Source organism: Electrona antarctica (genome assembly GCF_951216825.1).
Source record: "Electrona antarctica genome assembly, chromosome: 2".
NCBI classification, from domain to species: domain Eukaryota; kingdom Metazoa; phylum Chordata; class Actinopteri; order Myctophiformes; family Myctophidae; genus Electrona; species Electrona antarctica.
In genome coordinates, this window is record NC_136807.1 from 25,124,143 (window position 1) to 25,145,667 (window position 21,525).

General features: G+C 42.7%; 1 protein-coding gene across 8 annotated transcripts in view; it reads left to right on the forward strand.

Moving 5' to 3' along the window:
- The window catches only part of gripap1 (GRIP1 associated protein 1), a 48,862-nt gene extending 28,678 nt beyond the window's left edge, over positions 1–20,184 (forward strand). For 6 of the 8 annotated variants that reach the window (XM_079494872.1, XM_079494874.1, XM_079494875.1 and 3 more), the window contains 6 exons: positions 2,839–2,938; positions 6,137–6,267; positions 10,736–10,852; positions 13,093–13,186; positions 14,341–14,519; positions 16,964–20,184. In XM_079494872.1, coding sequence (XP_079350998.1) covers positions 2,839–2,938; positions 6,137–6,267; positions 10,736–10,852; positions 13,093–13,186; positions 14,341–14,519; positions 16,964–17,053 — 711 coding nt within the window. In that variant the 3' untranslated portion in view covers positions 17,054–20,184. The remainder of the gene's footprint in view (positions 1–2,838; positions 2,939–6,136; positions 6,268–10,735; positions 10,853–13,092; positions 13,187–14,340; positions 14,520–16,963) is intronic. The other 2 variants (XR_013789026.1, XR_013789027.1) reach the window with 2 other exon arrangements.
- The last annotated feature ends 1,341 nt before the right edge of the window (positions 20,185–21,525 follow it).

Below are 21,525 nucleotides of genomic sequence, written 5' to 3' on the forward strand. Positions count from 1 at the left end.
CTCTCCTCTCCTCTCCTCTCCTCTCCTCTCCTCTCCTCTCCTCTCCTCTCCTCTCACCTCTGTCTCTCCTCTCCTCTCCTCTCCCCTTCCCTCCGCTCCTCTCCCCTCCTCTCCTCTCCCCTCCTCTCCTCTCACCTCTGTCTCTCCCCTCCTTTCCTCTCCCCTCCTTTCCTCTCCCCTCTTCTCCCCTCCTCTCCTCTCACCTCTGTCTCTCCTCTCCTCTCCCCTTCCCTCCGCTCCTCTCCCCTCCTCTCCTCTCCCTTCTCCTCTCCTCTCCTCCACAAATAGACCACTCAAAGGCTAAGGTTACACCAGTCTTTTCAAGCGACTTCTGGAATCAGAATTGAATCATCAGATCTTCTCAGAATCAGTTTATTGGAAGGGGTATGCTCAAACAACAGGATTCTGTGCGTTGTTCCCACAGTCTCGCATACCGCAGAATACAAAAATTTAAATGTATCCATCAGATAAGAGGAAGAAAATTAGCAAATGTATTGTCACTGTATAAAAAAAAATGTAAGTGAAGTAAAAACTGAGCATTACAATCACATGTTCTACAGCTGCGATTCTCGACATTCTATCAGAATACTGCAAGTGGGCCCCCAAATAATTGGCAAAAATACTAATATGTTGTTTATAATAACATTCATATTTTTAAAAGTTAATGTAGAAAAAATGTCATGTTTTCTTCTTTAAAAATGTGTAAAATGAGTCATTGTGATACTAATACATAGAAACTTAACGTATACTATGGTAGTTCCATTGATCCAAGCCGGAACACAAGCTGATTGATTGACCATTAAAATACACATGCTCTGAGAATGCACATGGATGATCACCTAAGTGTTTAGAGAAGGTTATGAATCACTGATCCACAGTATAATCCAGTGCACTGCTGGTATGAGCTTCACATGTTGAGTGGTGCGACGGACCACATGTGGCAAGAAGCTGTTAGTGAGTGTGTGCTTCTTATGGTTGTGATGGTCCAGAGTGACTTCAGTGGGGGGGGGGGGGGGTGGGCTTCAAAGAGCTTGTGGGCAGAATGAGAGGGCTCTCTGACTCCACTTTGGACATTTCAATGATCCTACACAATGTGTAGGATGCTTTATGGTGTCGTCCACTCACAGTTAACAGTTTTTGTATTGAGTTGTGCTTGAAAAGTACTGTAATTCTGCAAACTTAATACATACTTCAATCAATCAAAAGTGTAAACCAGCAGATCACGGCATCCCTGGATAAATGGTGTTCAGTATTCCTTATTGTGGTTCTGTTGTAAATAAATAACAGAGCCCCCAGGTGGTGCATAGGGCTGTCACGATTACACATTTCAGTTGACGATTAATTGTCACACAAATTGCGAATTTGCGATTAACGATGTAATTGTGAACTTTGGAAAATATGAATACGGTATGTAATTTCTGTTTGCCTTTTAGGCTTCATAATTAGAAATTACACAGGGCAGATATGACTAACAACTTAAACAATGACATTACTGACATCTTATGTAATACATGTATATGTTTTAATAAAAAAATACGGAAATAGCTAATCTACAAGCTTACAAAGCGTCACTTTGTGATGGATTGTAAACTTAGTAGTTCAGCAATTTCTGTATTCTGTAATTTGTATGAACATTTGTAACCATGGAAACGACTGACGATTATAGAAAATAATTGTGATTATCTCAAATGATTGCGATTAGACGATTATGTAATAATTGTGACAGGCCTAGTGGTGCTGTGGTAAAGTATCTGCCCACCACTACCGAATCTGGGGGTTCGAAGCCACCGTGGTGCACTTGGCTTTGTCGAGCATCTATATGATCACAATTGCCCCAAGTTCGTGGATGGGGAGGGTGATATTTGTCACTGCATGTACTCCTACGGGCTGGAGCGGACCATGCCATCAGGGAGTGTTGGGCGGGAGGAGTAGGACGGAGGCTCTACGTCCTCCCGGTGGGGGCTCCTCACAGGCAGGTGAGCCGGTATATGATACAACAGCAGCGACAACACACACAAATGTGTGTGGGGAGGAATTAATTGGCATAACAACTAAAAATAAAGGTGCTCATTTTCAGCAACGCCCTGCACATAGAAACACACAGACAGACACACACATTAAAACCTGGAGGAGTGGGCAGGCTGACAGAGGGGAGTTTCCCCAGTAGGACGTAGCTTGTGTAAGGAACACGTTATTCCATCAGGCCATCAGGCGCCCTGGCTGGCTAGGCGGACCTACCCTAGGAGACACGGAGAGAACATGCAAACTCCACACAGATCTCAATTCAGTTGTTATGCCAATCCCCTGCATGTGTGCAGTGACTGTAGTCCCTGTCACCCCTACAGTTGGTTGTGTGGGAGGGTGTAGGCGAGCACATGTCTCCTCCTGTACACATCGAGTCACCAGCTGTTGATTCTCAGCCGACAGTGAGCAGTTTCACAGAGAGAAGGTAATAATGCATGTGGAGGAACATGCTATCCCTCCCACTAGTTACTGAACGGTAAACTGCAGAGGAGGGGATGTCCAATTCCTGGATTTGGAATAGGCATAATGACTAAATTGGGAGAAAAACAAGACTGAAAGAAAAAGTAATACAAGCAGGCTTGAGCATCTGTCCAAGTGGTTTGGCAGGTCTGACCCGAATGCGAGCCAAAAGTGACCTTTGTGTGTGTGTGTGTGTGTGTGTGTGTGTGTGTGTGTGTGTGTGTGTGTGTGTGTGTGTGTGTGTGTGTGTGTGTGTGTGTGTGTGTGTGTGTGTGTGTGTGTGTGTGTGTGTGTGTGTGTGTGTGTGTGTGTGTGTGTGTGTGTGTGTGTGTGTGTGTGCGTGTGTGTGCGCAGTTAAAGGACCTGAAGCGACAGCTCCAGTTGGAGAGGAAGAGAGCAGACAAACTGCAGGAGAGATTACAGGAAATCCTGACCAACACAAAGACCAGAACAGGTAACATACTGCATCACAAGGATTCAGGTTCTGTCACCAGGACATTTGGATTCACTGGAAGCATGTCGCGGGCTGAAAATAGCCGATAGCAACTCATTGACTGCCAAGGTTGAGTTGGGACTAGTTTAGCGGAGTTATATGATTTATTGAAATTCAAAAACATAATCTGCTCATAATCAACTGTTATTCACTAACTGAGCACAATCCAGTATGAGTAGCGTGACTGATCTGCTGTGGTTATTTCTTTCTTTCTTGAGTTTCTTCTATCTTGAGTTTCTTCTATATGAAATAATGTAACTCTTGTTAAAAATAATTATCTTTATTGTCCCAAATCTTTATTTGTCTCCACAGTTCAAACACCCACATCAAAAATGACACATAGTACATAAGAACAAGATAATACAAAAATAAATGTGTGAACCCGGGACAAACATGTATAATTGCTGCGCTGTTCGGTCTGTGACTAGTCGACATATTTACTGAAGTTCCTACAGATAAAGTGGAGATAACGTTGGATGGCCATGACTTTGGTAAGGTTGTCCGGGAGACGTCATACTGGCCGTGCATTCAGTAATGACTTTGTTACTTACTTGGTAAGGTTGTCCGGGAGACGTCATACTGGCCGTGCATTCAGTAATGTAGGAAAGTGGAGATTTTTAAATTATTTTATTGTGGTTTAGAGAAACTTAGACCACAACTGTTGCATAAGAACAGGGCAAGGTTGGAAGGCCGGAAAATGACATTAGACTCTGTCCCTGTCCTCCACTATATAGCCCAGAATAGACAGACTGTGCAACTCAGGGAAAAACCTAATCGTATCCATTTATCTCCACCCAACAACACAGTCCACTGGTCCATAGGCCCGTCACAATTATTACATACCGGTAATAATTTTAACCAGATATGAAATCATGTTTTGTGTGCTTGTGCGCGTGAACCACTGGTTAATATTTAATGCTAATCTCTGATTCATTCAGCTGAGAACACACACACACTTTTTTTCTATAGAAAAATAGCAAAGAGGAAGTTTTTCTCTCAATCGTTCTGTCTCACTTTCTTTCATAATATTTGCACGCACACACACATAGACAAATGCAGGTCGAATGACCTATCCCTCTCTTGCTCTCTCTTCCTCCGTTCTATCTCTCTATGCCAACTTCCCCCTACCCATCTCACAGCCCCCTCTCTCTATCTCTGTGTCTATCTCTGTCTCTATGTCTCTCTCTCTCTCTCTCTCTCTCTCTCTCTCTCTCTCCAGCAGTAATCATATATAATGGATCAGATAGTAATGAATGTTTAATTGGCTCTGAAGCGCAGACCTGAGAATCAGACATTTTAAAGTACCTACTCCTCCACTCTTAAAGGGACGTTCCCCTTACTCTTAAAGGGACACTCTCCATGCCCCACTCTCCATTCACCAAGTACATGTTCAAAATGGCCGCCGCCGATCAGCTGAGGGGAGGCCGTGTGCGGGTGCCGCCGTGGGTCGTTTAAGCGTGGCGTGTGAGCTTGTTCGGGGTGGGGAGCTCATTGGCTGTCTGTGCAGTGGAGCAGCAACGTGGACACGGTCTAATCCTTGGGGCACGTTCACACATGTGCTTGACACGCGTTGTAGCACTTAACCCCTATACCACCTGGTTGACCCTTATACTGGTGACTTCTGTTTTCACTCTGTGGCCAGTGGTTCCTGAACTTTTCACTTAGTGAAAATAGCAGATCTACAAGCTCGACAAGTTGCGAGCTTGTAGATCTGCTACTTTCACTACTTCTTAATTACTAGACCTGTACGCGTGCCCGTCGGCCACCGGCCTACTTGGGAACGATGCAACCTGGGAACCTAATAATACCCGTTTTAACTATCTGTCTGTCCCTTTTGTGCCCATACTGTATATGGAGATCTAGTATGGAATACCTGTTGTCAACTTGTCATACCACCACCCATTTTAACTGTCTGATGCCGGGCACTGCACTCCCTGTGGGGGTGTGGAATGCGTGTGTCGAATTTTAAGTCGGTGGGGCAAACGGTTCTCGAGTTACGTGCATTACAACCACGCACACACGCGCACACACACAGAGACGTGGCGCATTTATAGTAGGATTATAGATTTTTTATTTATGGAATTCTTAACATTGTGTTTGTTTTGTGTTTGTCACAATATATGCCCAAGACATCCACAGACTTTTTTTTTCAATTTATTTTTATTTTTACGAAATCGGATGGGCACCCCACGTTGCTATTTTGAAAGAATGAAAGGGCACATAATGTTAAAATGTATAAAATTCTAAAGTCTTTAGACCCCTTTTTCCCATGGTGCTCGGCGCCAAGAACGTCTTTCGACGACCACCAATTTTATTGATTCAGTTTGAGATCTAAATGCGGTGCTCACTGCTCATCATCGTACCAAAACACAGTTGACTGGCATACTCTATATTATTATCACATCCTGAAGTTATATCATGATTGACCTAAATGGTGTTATATATCAACAAGGATAGGATGATACAAAGAAATGGTTAGCCTGATGTTTGATCCAAGGCTATGTCTGTATCAGAAATGACTTTAAAACTGTAAAAACTGCAAAAAGTTGCAGAGTGACACATTACTTTACCTGGGTTACATCTTGTACTTGAATGTTGATATTAAATACTAATCCCTTGGTGTTTCATTAGTGTGAGTGTGACAAAATACAGCTTGTAGTGATGAACACACCACACGTGGAAATGCTACCATACGGAAACCAAGGATTCAACCGTGATGTCACTGCTATGCAACATGGAATTAGCACGGATGCAGAAAGAACGCCAATATGCTCAAAGCTGTTTATAAAGATACCAAGGTACCAACGAAGATACCAACCAATCCTTGGACATGTGACAGACTTAACTTGTCTCCACTGTTGTGAAGCACCCGACTGTGGTCTATTGCCGCTGTTTATCGGGGGCACTCGCTGATCAGCCTGCGTCGGGGCCCACTGACATCTAGTTACGCGTCTGAGTCTACCATTCATGGTCGATGTTGGAGTCTTTGCATCGTCATGTCGCTGGCTTCCATTGACAATGAATAGTAGACTGCGTCTTTTACATCTGCATGTGTGAACGCACCATGACGTCTACCAACCAGTCCAGAAAACAGAGCATACCCTCTCAGAGTTACAGGGATATTATCGCTAACGATGAGGCGCGTGTGTGTGTGTGTAGGTCTAGAGGAGTTGGTCCTATCAGAGATCAACAGTCCCAGCAGGAGTCAGCAGCAGACAGACTCCTCCTCTGTCTCCTCCTTCTCCTACAGAGACATCATGAAGGACACACAACCTACCCGAGAACAGAAGGTACGCGCTCGCGCACACACACACACACACACACACACACACACACACACACACACACACCGCCTACCCAGAAACAGAAGGTACACACACAAGACACTAACTCATAAACCAAAGTGGAAAAAGCAGCACTCCAAAATAAAAAATGCAAGACTGGCTCAGATGCAATTTCTCATATTTTATTGAGAACGCTTACGCGTTTTGGCAACAGCCTTTCTTAGAGCAGATTAAAAAAAGTCACACGACCTACACAGGGTTGTCAAACTGTCCACAGGCCACATATGGCGCGGAACAATCTATCCCGCCGGAAGATTTAGAGGAAATAATATTGTTTTATTGATGTAGCCTCTGTGAAGCCGCCCTGGCTCTCAGTACCTTGTCTCCTCCTGCTGATTAGCTTGTTGTTTTAGAATGATGTTGTCTCGCTGGCTGTGGCTGTCTTTAGCCTTTGTCTACCGACACACGGACACAGTCCTTACTAGAGGACTTCTCAATTGGCCTGAAATTGACGGCCCGACCCTAACTGGGCCCTAACTGGGCCAGTCTGAGGCCCGGAAACTCTTCTCACCAATAGTAGAACAACAATTAGAGCAGTTAGAGCTCTCACTTTGTGTATTGTTGCTGTCAAGCAGAAATCTTTTAACTTCATATTTTAACTTTCTGTATTTGTTTCTGTAATTAACGCCCTACTTAGTCAATATAGAGCATCTCACAAAAGCATCAAAAGTAGTAGATGCTTGAAACGCTTTGAGGTTGTCAATCTGCTACTTGTGTTATTCTTTTTAATTTGAATCCTGAACAGTAACAGTTTTGGACATATGAGGTTTCCAACCGACAGAGACAATAAACTATGTCGCCAGTACTACCTGTAGCGAAGCTGAAACTGTTTTCTGCTGTGGTTCACAAATTTTGTCCAAAAAACTTAAAGTTGTCTTTGAAGATTGGACATTCAGTGATAATTGGAAAGATTAGTTTTTTTCTCCTATGAGTTGAAATAAAAGGGAATACAACACTATGAGGCGTCACTGAGTAAAACCAACTCGAAGCTTCACTGGGAGAAAAACAATATACAAAAACCGCAATCCTTGTAAACCAAAAATGTGTTGAGGACAACATATATCCCTTTAAAAAGGCTTTCTCTGTAATGAACTGTAATCAATCTAAACTGCAGTTGCAGCAGGTGACAAGTAGACATCTAAACGACATTGTGGAAATGACGACTACTCAGAACGTGACAGGATGGTTAAAGCCAAGAGCTGTCAGCTGCCTGGGCGCGGCAAGTGAAGAAGGAGTGGCGCCGTTCAGTGCACTGCCACATGTAGAAGCACCATGTTCAGTGCACTGCCACATGTAGAAGCACCATGCATGCATTATTCATGGTTCAAAGTTCTCAGTCACCATGACTAGAGATGTACCGATACCCACCACAATCGGTCGATACTAGCTAATGGAACTATTAATCGTAAATCGATTAACATCGATTCAAACTGGTGACAATTTAAATCAATTTAATAACAAGAAAATACACAGTGGCGCAGTCTGTAGCGCTGTAACTTCACAGCTAGAAGGTCCTGGGTGTTCCTTCCACGCACTACGTCCTACCGGGTAAACTCCCCCCTGTTGGGTGAAAAGAAGCGGCTTTAGTGGCCTTGTGGTTAGAGGACTAGTAGCATGCCAAAGTTTGAAAGCACTATATTTCTAAAACTATGAAACATTTCAAAGATTTCTTTTGTCCACCGTAAGATGAACCTAAATAGGTTTGAATTGGGTTTCTAGGTGTAAGTATGTAGGACTAGTAGCATGCCAAAGTTTGTGCTATTGCCATTGAGAATGCATTGGGCGTTTAAGTTAAATAACTCCGAAACTACAAATCATTTCAAAGTAAAAAGTTCCAGCATGTGTCTCCACAGTAAGCTGAATTATAAAAAGTGTGAATGGAGTTTCTAGGTGAAAGTGCTTTTTTGACGTGCCAATATCTGCCATTGAGCCCCATTGTGAATTTCTCAAATTTGAAAGCACTATATTTCTAAAACTATGAAACATTTCAAAGATTTCTTTTCAGGCAAACATGTCCACCGTAAGATGAACCTAAATAGGTTTGAATGGGGTTTCTAGGTGTAAGTATGTAGGACTAGTAGCATGCCAAAGTTTGTGCTATTGCCATTGAGAATGCATTGGGCGTTTAAGTTAAATACGGGGGGGGGCATATTTTGACAGCAGAAACTGCCTGTCATAATTTCCCTATTCCAAAGCCCCCCCAGGTACATTATATATTTAAACTATTTTCAGCAATGGTACACTTGTTTTTTCAGTGGGTAGATCTTGTTGAGCTGGTCATTTTGAAAGTAGATCTCACGTCATAAATGTGTGGGCACCCCTGGGTTAGAGTGTCCGCCCTGAAACTAGACAATTGACACTGGTGAAAAAAATTGTTTACAAAATCGTGGGATAAAAACACTAAAAACGAGAAATAAAAACAAATGCTTTTTCGGTCATTTGTTTTAAAGTGCAGCTGCATGCAGTACATGAAATGGTACAGTAAGATTGTAAAACAGTATTGCAATGTCAACTGAAGCATTCAAAATACAATACAATTGATTACGGTCAGTGACATTATCATCATGTGTTACATTATGTGGTATGTGAATGGTGTAGACTGGCATACTCACTGATGCCAGCATTTTAAGCAGTATCGGAACGACTCTAACCATGATAGATTTCAGTCACTTGGTTTCCATAGAAGCCAGCATGTCTTCTATTGAAGCATGTTGTGCAGCGAAAATAGCAGATCTACAAGCTCTCAATGCTTTGCAGCGTGAAGCATTGATGGCGCTATCTTGCGCGCCGCCTTACCCTTTATCCCTATACTTTGAACAACATTTAACTAGCCGATCTACATGTGAGCTTGTAGATCGGCTATTTGAAATATTTAAAAACGTTTTTAAAAATAGTAAAACATGGCAAAGAAGTTTGTGCAAAAGTCTTATTGTAAGATTAGAGCATTTGAAATGGTGAAACTAGCAATAGCAAAACTAGCATCTTCCATAAAACCCTAATGGTCTCAGATATTTCATGAAAGCAAAGGTTTTTAAAGCCTCACCTGGTTGGCAGTATGTAGAACAGCAGGAACAATATTACTAATAATAATAATTTTACATATTGTTCAGGAATCAGTGCGGTGCTGTTTTCACTGTTTCTCAAGTCACACATTAGGACTTGGCCATACAAAATGTTCCAGTCCACAGATTTGATTTAGCTTTGCCTTTAATCCATGATTATCGCGTGTCAAATTTCCTTTCTTATGAAGAACAAGGAGCACAATTTGACACATGCTATGTTTTGTAGATAGCAGGGTTTGTCTGTTGAAGTTCGATCTCAAATGGTGTATTAATAGAAACGGTGGGGCTCCCAAAATGTGTCGGTTCATAATTAAACGACACCGTTTAAGTGAGAAACTGTAGTTACAGCAGCGCGAATGAGACGCCAGGCTGAAGAACCGAAGTGACAGCTGTGGGAGTGGGAGTACGCGCTGGTCCTCTCGTGCGTACGTCTGCACGTGTGTTCGCTCGTGCACAATGGGTGTGGCCAGCATAATGTCACATATGAATGAGTTTGACACCCGTGTGGGCGTGTGTGTGTGGGCGTGTGTGTGTGGGCGTGTGTGTGTGGGCGCTAATCATCACTCCTACGTTCTCTTCTTGTCTTTCTTGATGGATAATATCTTTACGTATATCTACCTCTTCTCTAGTGGTGCTAGTCTATTTATAGTGGAGATAGTCCTCTGTCTGTCCTACACTCCACACTATAGTTATATATTCTACTGTATATGTGTATATATACAGGTATATTTCAGGCTAGTGGAGGTGGTTCACAGTCTAATGTTATAATGTATACTTATTACTTACACTATATAAACAATGCAGAATGTTCAGAAGTGTGTGCTTGGTAGTATATTATTTCTCTGTTGTAACAATGCTTCTTGGCAATAACTTCCATATACCGCTGGAAAGCCTGTTACGCTGCTTATCTCTCATATCCATGTTCCTTAAAATGAGGCTCCACTTAAAAGGGGTAACAGGATGTAACAGGATTACAACAGACAAAAAATGCCATCTACCAAATAAAAATCACACCCGTGTGAACTGAGTAGTGCAAGGTCTTATATAGCCTGATCAGCTGTGGTCTGACGTAATGTCAGTGACCATAGTAACCATGCTCATTCTTTTGAGGGACAGGTACACAAACACACACACACGGGTACTAACAAAGCCAGTTGTTGGAGTGGTTTGCAAAATGTACGTCTAGTGTAGGCCACAGTCAATAGTTATAATGTATATATTTCTATCTCTATTTCAGTCTAGTGGAGGTAGTAATATATAGTTCAGTCTATTGGAGGTAGTAATATATATATATATATATATAGTTCAGTCTAGTGGAGGTAGTAATGTATATATTTCTATCTATATTTCAGTCTAGCGGAGGTAGTCCTCAGTCTCAGCGGCCAGCAGAGCTGTCAGACGATGAGGTGGGAGAGTTGTTCCAGAGACTGGCTGACGTTCAACAGGAGAAGTGGATGTTGGAGGAGAAGGTGAGAAGCACACATCTATATTTTATTATTGTACTATGCTATAAAGTGGGGTTCAAGGGTTCCAGGGGGTCCCCAGCAAAATGATTGATCATTAGGAACCAAATGTACCCTTAAGGGGCTCATGGGGCTCTAACTCTTAACACTTAGCCCGCTAGCATTTATTGACAAATTAGGATCTAATTCACGCCAGCATTTTTCCCAGTTGAGCTCTTATTTTGAAAAGCCACATTTCCAGACTTGAGCATAAACTAGTAAATGAAACGGGTCCCGTTCAACTGTTGGATCTATACCGGGGCACTGGAGGGCTCCACGTCATCGGCTCTGTACCATCAACGAAACGCTGTTTTGACCAAAAATGCTGGGACAAGGAATAGGAGATACAGGCGATTTAAATAAACAGATAGAATTATTATGGTGATGACGATCTAAGATGGGCGACCCAGTGTTGTGACAACAGCAGCTAGCTACCCGATGCTAACGTAAGTAGCATTATGGCTTGATTGATCGAAATATAAATTGCTATAAAAGCACAATTTCCATTGATCTACGGCAATGGCGTTAAGCGTAGCATTAAATAATAGGTTTTAATTGGCGTACATCTCGGCCAATGGCGGTATAAGTGTTAACCTCCATCCAGGACTCCCCAGTTCGGGGGGGTCCATCTTCAACCGCTTATCCGTAGCTCCACCAGAGAGCTCCAGACTTCCCTTTCCAGAGCAACATTAGTGACTTCCTCCTGGGGGATCCCGAGACGTTCCAAGGCCAGTGAGTCGATGTAATCCCTCCATCTGCGCCTTGGTCTGCCCTGGGGTCGCCTCCCAGTGGGACGTGCATGGAGGACCTACCTAGGGAGACGCCCGAGAGGCATCTTAACAAGATGCCCAAACCACCTAAGCTGGCTCCGAGTCTCTCCCGCGTAACTGAACTTCTCACCCTATCTCTAAGGGAGATGCCAGCCACCCGTCAGAGAAAACTCATTTTGGCCACTTGTATTCGCGACCTTATTCTTTCGGTCATGACCCACACTTCATGACCATAGAGAGTAGGAACGAGTGAGAGTAGGAACGAAGATTGCTCGGTAGACAGAGCGCTTTGCCTTCTGGCTCAACTCTCTTTTCGTCACAACAGTGCAGTACAGTGACTGCAATAACCCCCCTGCTCCGATTCTCCGGGTGATCTCCTTCTCCGTCCTCCCCTCACTCGTCAACAAGACCCTTTGTCTATTTGTACACTGTCTGAGTTATGGGCTTCCGTGGCCTTATACCGAACCGGGGGGTCCTTGAGATGACATATTTTAAGAATCACTGGTTTAAATCATGTAATCTGATAATTGTATAATAACCATAAACCAAGGCTATGAAGTCTAATTCCGTGGTATGGTTGTGTATCACTCCTTGGCTAAGAAAAGAAACGGTACAAATGGGACTGTCACGAAAACATTTTTCAAGCTTCAGATATTCTGTGCATTGTTCAAGCTGCTATCCAAATACTTAATTAATTGGCCAATAAATCAAATCAAGACTCTTTGTTCTATTCACAGTTGCTACAGTAAATAATAATCACATAGATATTTGGTCTTAGCAAAAATGTGAAACTGCATTACAGTTGATATTTTGTGTGTGTGAATCTCTTGGTTCACATTGTTCTTGGGAAGTAGTTTTGTACTTAAGCAATATTACACCCAAGGGTGTGCTTTACCGTGATTATCGACACGACAGCGTTGCTGCAGGAACATGGCAGAGCCGAGTTCCGTAAGCAGCGCTGAACTGCTGATAATCACGGTAAAGCACACTCTCGAGTGTAATATTGCGATTATGCAACATTTCCCCAAAGTCAGCTCAATTTCATTATTCGATAGAAATTCATAAAAAAATTTAATGCCAGATTTAGCTACTATGTCCCTGAACTTCCCATGAAAACTGCTAGCATAGCCCCATTCGCATAGTGCTGGGACAGGACCCGGCACAGCTGATTTTTCTTTTTAACATTTTCATTAGGTGTGCGGTAATGCTCGTTTGAAGCATGGGTAGATTGGGTGGGGTATGGGTACATCCATTTAGACTTTTTAGAGACAAGCCTGGTGTACACTGGCCACTGCCAGGGTCCATGTAAAGATACCTCAGATAGTTCCAGTTACTTTAGTTCCTTTTGTAAACTCTCTGTCACATTAACAGCACAACCGTGAGTTATGTTATTAATGCTTACTAGTACGAGTGTATTCTAATGTATTGTGTATGCAGGTGAAACACCTGGAGGTCAGTAGTTCGTCCATGGCTGAGGACATCTGTAGGAAGAGTGCAATTATAGAAACCTATGTGATGGACAGTCGTATAGGTACAGTACCCTAACGCACGCACGCATGCACACACCCAGTTACATGCACGTGCGCGTGCAAACCTCTCTCTGCAGTGGATTTCTTCTTTACCAGCAATTCAGATGTCCCACATGCTGCTATATTTAACTACATTGACTCTGTGTGTGTGTGTGTGTGTGTGTGTGTGTGTGTGTGTGTGTGTGTGTGTGTGTGTGTGTGTGTGTGTGTGTGTGTGTGTGTGTGTGTGTGTGTGTGTGTGTGTGTGTGTGTGTGTGTGTGTGTGTGTGTGTGTGTGTGTGTGTGTGCGCGCGCGCGCGTGTGTGCCGAGAGACGTTTATCTTTAATAGCTCTAAAGGTGCTTTCCCTCAGCATTTTCTCTGCAATTAGATAAACTTGGTATCTCTTCTCCACTTGTCTCCTCCCTTCCTTTCCCCTCATCTCTCCTATGCGCCTCCTCTTCTCCCCTCCTTTCTCCTCTCCTCTCCTCTCCTACAGTGTATGTCATCATGTCCCATGCTGTTTTTAATTTCATGTCTGACTGACTTAACAGAGGACACACACATAAATGTTCAAACGCATAAAGACACAGATATACAAAAATTCTCTCTTTCTCTCTCTCTCTCTCTCTCTCTCTCTCTCTCTCTCTCTCCAGTTCCATTACCAGTGCGATAATAGTGCATGTAATGGCCAGTAAAGCACTGGACACTTATCTTGTGTGAGTGTGTGTCTGTGTGTGTACGCGCGTCCACACGCATAGTGAAATGTGATCGTGTTCTATGGTTGGCCCACAGACTGCAAACTGAGCAGTTTGTCATGAATACAGCCAACACAAACACACACACTTAACATCTTTTAACATTCACTTCTACTTGTTCACTTCTACACTACCAGTGTTTATTTCATCGACTAAAGCTATGCCAAAAAATGTTAGTTGACTACTTTTTTTCACCTTGTTTTCATAAAAACTAAGCTATGACTAAAACTAAGATACTGACAAATTCGTCAACAAATAAAAAATAGACTAAAATGTTAGGGAGTGAAGAAGAGATCCAGTAGAACTAAAAGACAAGTCCGTTTATGTTTGGTTGCGCCCAGATCTACAAGCTCGCTGTCAAAATCAACACCGTCTCTCTCGCTCTCTCTGTGTCTGCGCCTATGTCTCTCTCCCGTGCAGGCTCGTCGTCGGGGGCGGTGGTCCATGCGGCCCACCACCACCACCAGGCTGACAGAGGGAGTCTGGGCTCCGTGCTCAGAGACCTGGTGAAGCCAGGAGACGAGAACCTCCGGGAGATGAACAAGAAGCTGCAGAACATGCTGGAGGAACAGCTCACTAAGAACATGCACCTGCAAAAGGTACATACACAGGCACACACACACACACACTCACACTCACACTCACACTCACACACAAGTCCTGAAACCTCTCCATTCAAATACAACATAAACAAATGTATGAGTTTTCTTTTGGACACTCTTACTGTGTAGGCTTTGTTGTGCGTGCGTGCGTGCGTGCGTGCGCGTTGATGTGTTGCCAAGGTGGTGGGTGGCCTTAACTGTTCCCATGATGATGAGCAAAAATAGAACTCTGCTCAAGACAGGCGGATTGCTCGTGTGTGATTTATTTCATTACATGCCGTTAAGTTCATGCATTCACGTGTGTGTGCGTGTGCGCACGTGTGCGTGCGTGCGTGCGTTGGAGTGGGTGGACATAGTGCCCTGTGGGGGTTCCAGGTTACACACACACACACATGCAACCTTGATAGAGGAGACATTTCTCAAACTGATCTGGAACCAGAAAACCGTTCTCTTCCTCTCCTCCTCTCATATTAACTATGTTGTATAACACTCATTTAAAGCTGTATATTTCTTAAGGACGCTATAAATCCATGTTTTGTGGGGGTTTTTGGTGCTTGATGAGGCATCAATCAGGACACAGATGGAGACAAAGTCCCAAACAGTTTGAAGTGGAAGCTGGTGAGGTTTTTTTAGCATCTGGCTCCAAAACAGCTCCATCATGTTGAGCTGTGGTAAATGGCTTTGTCTCCATTTCCTGCAGTGGGATCGATGTTTGTAGTTTTTTAGCTACTTTGCTTGGAGCCGACAGTATTTTCACTCTTATCTTGTGGTGAGACTGACCCAGCCTGTTAGTGCAACGAGGAGATACGTATGCGTCAGCCATATTGCAAATAATGGAAGATGTGCAAACGTTTGTAAAATGCTGGACCCCTCCCTGTTAGGGAGCCGCATTACCCTTAATATACATTGTTGACAGTTAATCACCGTTAATCACCCTAGTGTTTTTCAGCTGCCTAAAGCTAGGAATTATAACTTTAATAGTTCTGTACATTGATTTCAGAGACACCAGTGACCGTTTTGACAAATAATATGTTTGCTGTTCAAAAGGTTTGCAGATATGACTCCAAATCAATATCACAACATGAAATGTGCAGATCTATAAGCTCACGAGTGTGTGATCTTGTAGATCAGTTATTTCTCCTGTAATATTTTGTATGACACCGTTGTACAACAAAGTATTGCTAAACAAGAGTTAAATTATTAACTCTTGTTAAATTATTGCTAAACATTACTGCATTACTTAATTGGAGATTAAGAATGCAGAAATATTGTTATTTTGATCGTTTGCCTGTTGTCTCTCCTATGGCACCACATCAATACAGCATGGAATTATTTGTGGACAAAATATTTTCCAACAACAACAAAATATTCTAAGGTTTGGGTCTGAGAGGCTAAATCTGTGGTGGTCTGTGGCTCAAATGCTGAATAAATTATGGGCCTTGATTATGAAAAGCGTTGAAAACCACTGACTTATTTGGTTCACAATGCAGTGAAAGTTCATGGTCATAAATTATGGTCCTGGGGCAGACATTTGACCTGGAAGGTCTTATTCACACAGTAGTCTGAACAGTATAGATGTGGAGATGTGTCTGTTACTTGAACTCTGTGAATCATTTATTCGGGCAGTAACCCGAGTTGCAGTTAATTAGCCTTTACTGCGTCTGCTAACTCCAATGACGGTCGGTCTCTCCTCTGCAGCACAGCTAGTTAACTCTGTCTGGATATTCCTTTCCCATGGCCGTTGTCGTGAGAGACGGCTTCGTCACAACACTTGATGCTTTTTTGCGACTGCGTTTGATTTGAAGCAGTGTTGACGCCACATTTTGATTTAGTTTCATGACAGGAAAGTTTTATTTAGTTTCAAAGGCATGCATCCCTGGCAAGGGCACCCATAGATGATGTTTTAACTTGTGTTATAACAATGGAAGACGAGCTGAAATGGAGGGGGAAAAACTATTTTAGAGCATATCTGTGGTCATAATAGAGACATGGATAAATTTAGAGGCCCGAAAAATAAGGAGAAAATAAATAAATAATTGTTTTTGTTTTCAAAAATCCATAAAAGTCCGATCTCGTCACCTACAAAAATGTGATTACGTCGGCCGGTACTAAACGTGTTCAACCACCAAAATGACTGAGTGACACATGTCAAGTCCATAGCTCGACTGAAAACATCCTGCATGTTTTGTGACGACTGATCGAGCGGGTTAATGTGTTGAGCCGCGCTTCTTTGAAGTTCATTGCTCAATATCTTCACAACTAAAAAAGACATCAATAAGCTTAATTTCCAATAATGATTCACAGAACAAAATCAATCTGGAACATTACATTTTTTTTTTTTTACATGCTTATACCGGTGTGTACAGTACGTGCGTAGACTGCGTACGTCTGTGTATTTTGTCTATCATGCTATCTCTCTCTCTCTCTCTCTCTCTGTGCAGGACTTGGAGGTGTTGTCTCAGGAATTAGTCCGTCTCAGTAAAGACGGCGGTGGAGGAGGCAGCAGTTCAGCTGGTCTGGGATCAGACTAACACTGGGAACATCAATCCCATCTCCTTCCATTTCAATGACCCCAGACCAGCGTTGATGCCTGGAAGTCTGCAGCCACTGAAAGTCCAATGAATGCTGGAAGAACATCCATCGGTTAGACATCCCTCCATCTTTTTCATCACCAAAGGGAGCAAGAAAGAAGGAATGGACACTGCAGGATGGAGAGAGAGATGGATGTGGAGATGGTTGGATGGACTTGTGTCTACTGGACTTGTTACTACTGAATGTACTATAATTGGACTGCACCGCTTTGCTTACAGTGTGGCGCTGTTCCTGAATCTGGCCCCTGGCTATGTCTTGGAACTCAGGCCCAAGGGAATGGACTTCTGATATTGTGTGTGTGTGTGTGTGTGTGTGTGTGTGTGTGTGTGTGTGTGTGTGTGTGTGTGTGTGTGTGTGTGTGTGTGTGTGTGTGTGTGTGTGTGTGTGTGTGTGTGTGTGTGTGTGTGTGTGTGTGTGTGTGTGTGTGTGTGTGTGTGTCTGTCTCTCTGTGTGTGTCTCACTGGACCTGGCTATGTACTGGTCCACCTGCCTATACAAGATGTCTTTTCATTGTCCTTGTGACCAGACCGACATCTTGACTGGAACCAGCCACGGTTGCTGGTTCTCACACAGTTAAACTCATTAGGGCTGGGCGATATGGAAGTCTAAGTCAAATATCACAAGCTTTTTGACCAAATACCATGTTGTTTTTTTAATGTAAAAATAGCAAAAATAGCCCATCTACAAAGTCACAACGTATTAGCTTTTTGAAGTTTGAAAATGACGTATAACGTCATACTGCGTTAATATTCATGTTAGTAGTCTTTTTGGCGACACCCCTGGTCCATCTGTGCTCGTTAGATGTTAGAACTGCAATTCCCACAATTTATTCAATTTGAAACTAAGCCCCAAAACTAACGCTGCAAACGGCAGATTTTAACAACTTTAAACGAATAAATTCATTTTTAATACATGTACAGTGCCTGCAGGCCAGTGTCTTCTAAAACAATGTGTTTAGAGAAGTTGTCAAAAACAAATTTTGTGGAATGTTTGTGAAAATTATACCAAAAAATATATAGTGAAAGATATCAAAAACAACTTTTGTGTCATTAAAATCACAAAAAGAAAGCCCTTATTAAGCCATATTACAATTTCCAAAATCACAGATGGTATCTATTCTCATATCACCATATCGATGTATTTCCCTGGAAGGTGTGTTGCTCAAAGCCGAGTGGAATAGTAAGAGAGTGGCGACACGCTTTGATCTCGCCGCAAAGTGGGTGCCTATGGGCTATAGTTCCAAACATTGGAACTATCCCATCCCATTGACGCTATTGTCGCCACTCTCTTACTATTCTGGCTCAAAGGTACTGTGGCAGCAGACTGCGTTTTCCATCCAGATGGCCCCAGCCGGTCTGGGGATTAGAACCAGCAACATTCTGGTCACAAGGCTGATGAACTGAGATCTGCTTTAGTCAGAACTGTGGCTACGTGCTGGAAGACGATATTTTGTATCTCTGCTACTTAAACACTGTCTGTTTGCCGGGGTCTGGCTATGTTCTGGACTAAGCAGCTGTCGCTAACTGTCTTACATTGTAACTGATTGTAGATCAGCCTATTGCTTTCTGCAACTCAGTCATCTTAATAACTGTTCAAGCCTGGCTATGTCCTGGATTACAAGCCTTTACCAGAATACTCTCTCCTATTGTCGCTGACTGTACATTTCTACTTTTGCTTAACTGTCTTAAGTGAAACCTGCCAATCGTGGCTATCACCTGCGTTTTGTGTATTCCTGTTGCTTCCGCTGACTGGGCTCTGTCTATGTCCTGAGATACTTAACCAGTATAAATACATACAGTTGAATCCATTTCATATGCTAAAAAGAAAACAACACGTTCAGTTAATGGTATAATTTACTACGTTATTTACCGTCTTGGATTATGTATGTATATTGGTTCTATACGTTAATGGCCTGTTTTTGGGGCAAGTTGTGGCATACCTGCCCTGTGCATGACCTCTTCACTGAGCCCATGTTCTAGTAACCTGAAACTCGGGCTTGGACGAGTTCATCTTACTGGGTTGTTTGATTCCTTGATGGCAGTTTGAACCACATGAAATCTAGCGTCCCTATTACGGGGCAAAAACAGCGGATCTTAGCTTGTAGATCGGTTATTTTTGGCAAAGATGCACAAAAGGAGCAGACCAAGTACAGAGCCGGGGAGGATTCCGGTCAATGGAAGTATATAGAGTTTAAAGTGGTTTAACTATTTATATTTCCTTTAAACATTTTTTGTTCTATGATTTGCTGATTAGATCTGGTTTTAGTGGCCATCATGAATCAGACCAGTAATGTGACTTGCTGGTTTCAGTCAAACGAACTGGCGATGTGTTTGTAAACATTTTACAAACACATGCTGGTCTTCTAATGTCGTTCTTCTTCATAGTTTATTGTGAAAAGTAACAGAATATTTCTTTAAACCACTGATCTGAAAGGAACACGGTTTCTTGTCTGAACTTGTAGAGGTTTGTTTCACACTGATGTTCTGTCACTCCTGCACCTGATGAGGTTGTGACGAGGACCTTTCTATGAGGTTCTAAATAATGACCTCTCCAGGAGGTTGTGATGAGGACCTTTCTATGAGGTTCTAAATAATGACCTCTCCAGGAGGTTGTGATGAGGACCTTTCTATGAGGTTCTAAATAATGACCTCTCCAGGAGGTTGTGATGAGGTTGTGACGAGGACCTTTCTATGAGGTTCTAAATAATGACCTCTCCAGGAGGTTGTGACGAGGACCTTTCTATGAGGTTCTAAATAATGACCTCTCCAGGAGGTTGTGATGAGGTTGTGACGAGGACCTTTCTATGAGGTTCTAAATAATGACCTCTCCAGGAGGTTGTGACGAGGACCTTTCTATGAGGTTCTAAATAATGACCTCTCCAGGAGGTGGTGATGAGGTGGTGTGTTGTGTTTCTGTCTTTATGGATTAATCCTGTATATAGACACTGATATGACTTCTAACTGTATGAAAAATCAACTGTATTTATGACAAAGTCCTGATTTCAAATCTGTATGATTATTATTATTATTATTATTGTAATTACGAAAAATACAACTATTGTCTGACGATTTCCCTGTCTCTGGAATGGAATACAGTATATATATTTTTTAGATGTGAAAAATGAAAATATTAAATACACACTAGAGGTGACATACACAACCAAATTCGCTAAATGTCAGTCGAATATATGGACCCGGCTCCTGCGATTCAGGCGGCGTGATTATTTTTGATCACGTGTATGCTGTGTAGATGCACACAAAGTGTATAGTCTGCGTCATCGATGCCCATACCCTAGGTGGGATTGGCGAAAGAGCCTTTCTGTGTGGAGTTAGCATGTTCTCCCATGTCCCCTAGGGTAGGTCTAAGCACTCATCCACTCATCCAGGTGCCCACTCGTCCAGGTGCTCACATGTCCCTAGTTCCCAGTTGGTTTTAGTGCCCAAGTGTCCAGGTGTCCAGGTGCGCACATGTCCCTATAGTGGCCAGTTATGTCCACTCGTCCAGGTGCCTCACGGTTATTTTCACTACTTCTTAAACATTTGTTTTCTTATTTTTCAATTTCTTAGATATTTATTTGATTTCTTCATGGAAATAATTAAGAAATCATTGAATTTACTTTGAATTCATGATTTCTTTCCCCCACATTTTTTGGGAATGTTTTTTGAAAATATTTTGAAATAATTCAAAACAAAATGTGGGAAACAAAAGACTAAAGGGACCCATACAAATGTTTCCACAACACACACATGGGTTACCCAGTGTTTGAGAAACAGTGGGTGGTGGCTCTCAAACCTTCTTGGCTCAGGGCACCCTAATGTACTTTTTCATCAACGGCATTACGGCACCCCTGAATTACTGTACATTGTTAGTTTATAGCACTGTTTTTATGTCATATTACAGTAGGATACGCGTATACAGTATATGAAACTTTCTCCTAAGATACAGTATGTCACGAGGAAAACTTACAAAATATCCATTTTGACTTTTGAGTAGCCTAGAACAGAACTGAACTGGCTGAAGCCACTAATGACATCTACAAATTGGACACCACCTCAATCCAGAGACCTTATAGACCCTGGACGAAGGTTGAGCCCAAGGGTGTCCAATGATGAAAATGTGCTGTTGCATGATGGGAGACAATGATTGTACAATCTTCTTTGGAAAATACGACAAGACAAATTACCTGTACATCTTGGACTTAAGTCCCTGTCTGAAGATGTTATGCAAGCTGGCAGTTATGGTCAGGATAAGTCCGAACTCCCACACAACATCAGGTGGGAACTGGTAAACATGACTACCACGAAGACCACTAATGATCTCTCCAGATGTCACCACCCTCTTTGTGGTGACTTATGAGAGACAGAAGACGGCCGGAGAGATGGCGACCTGGGGTGGAGAGGGTTGGCAGCCC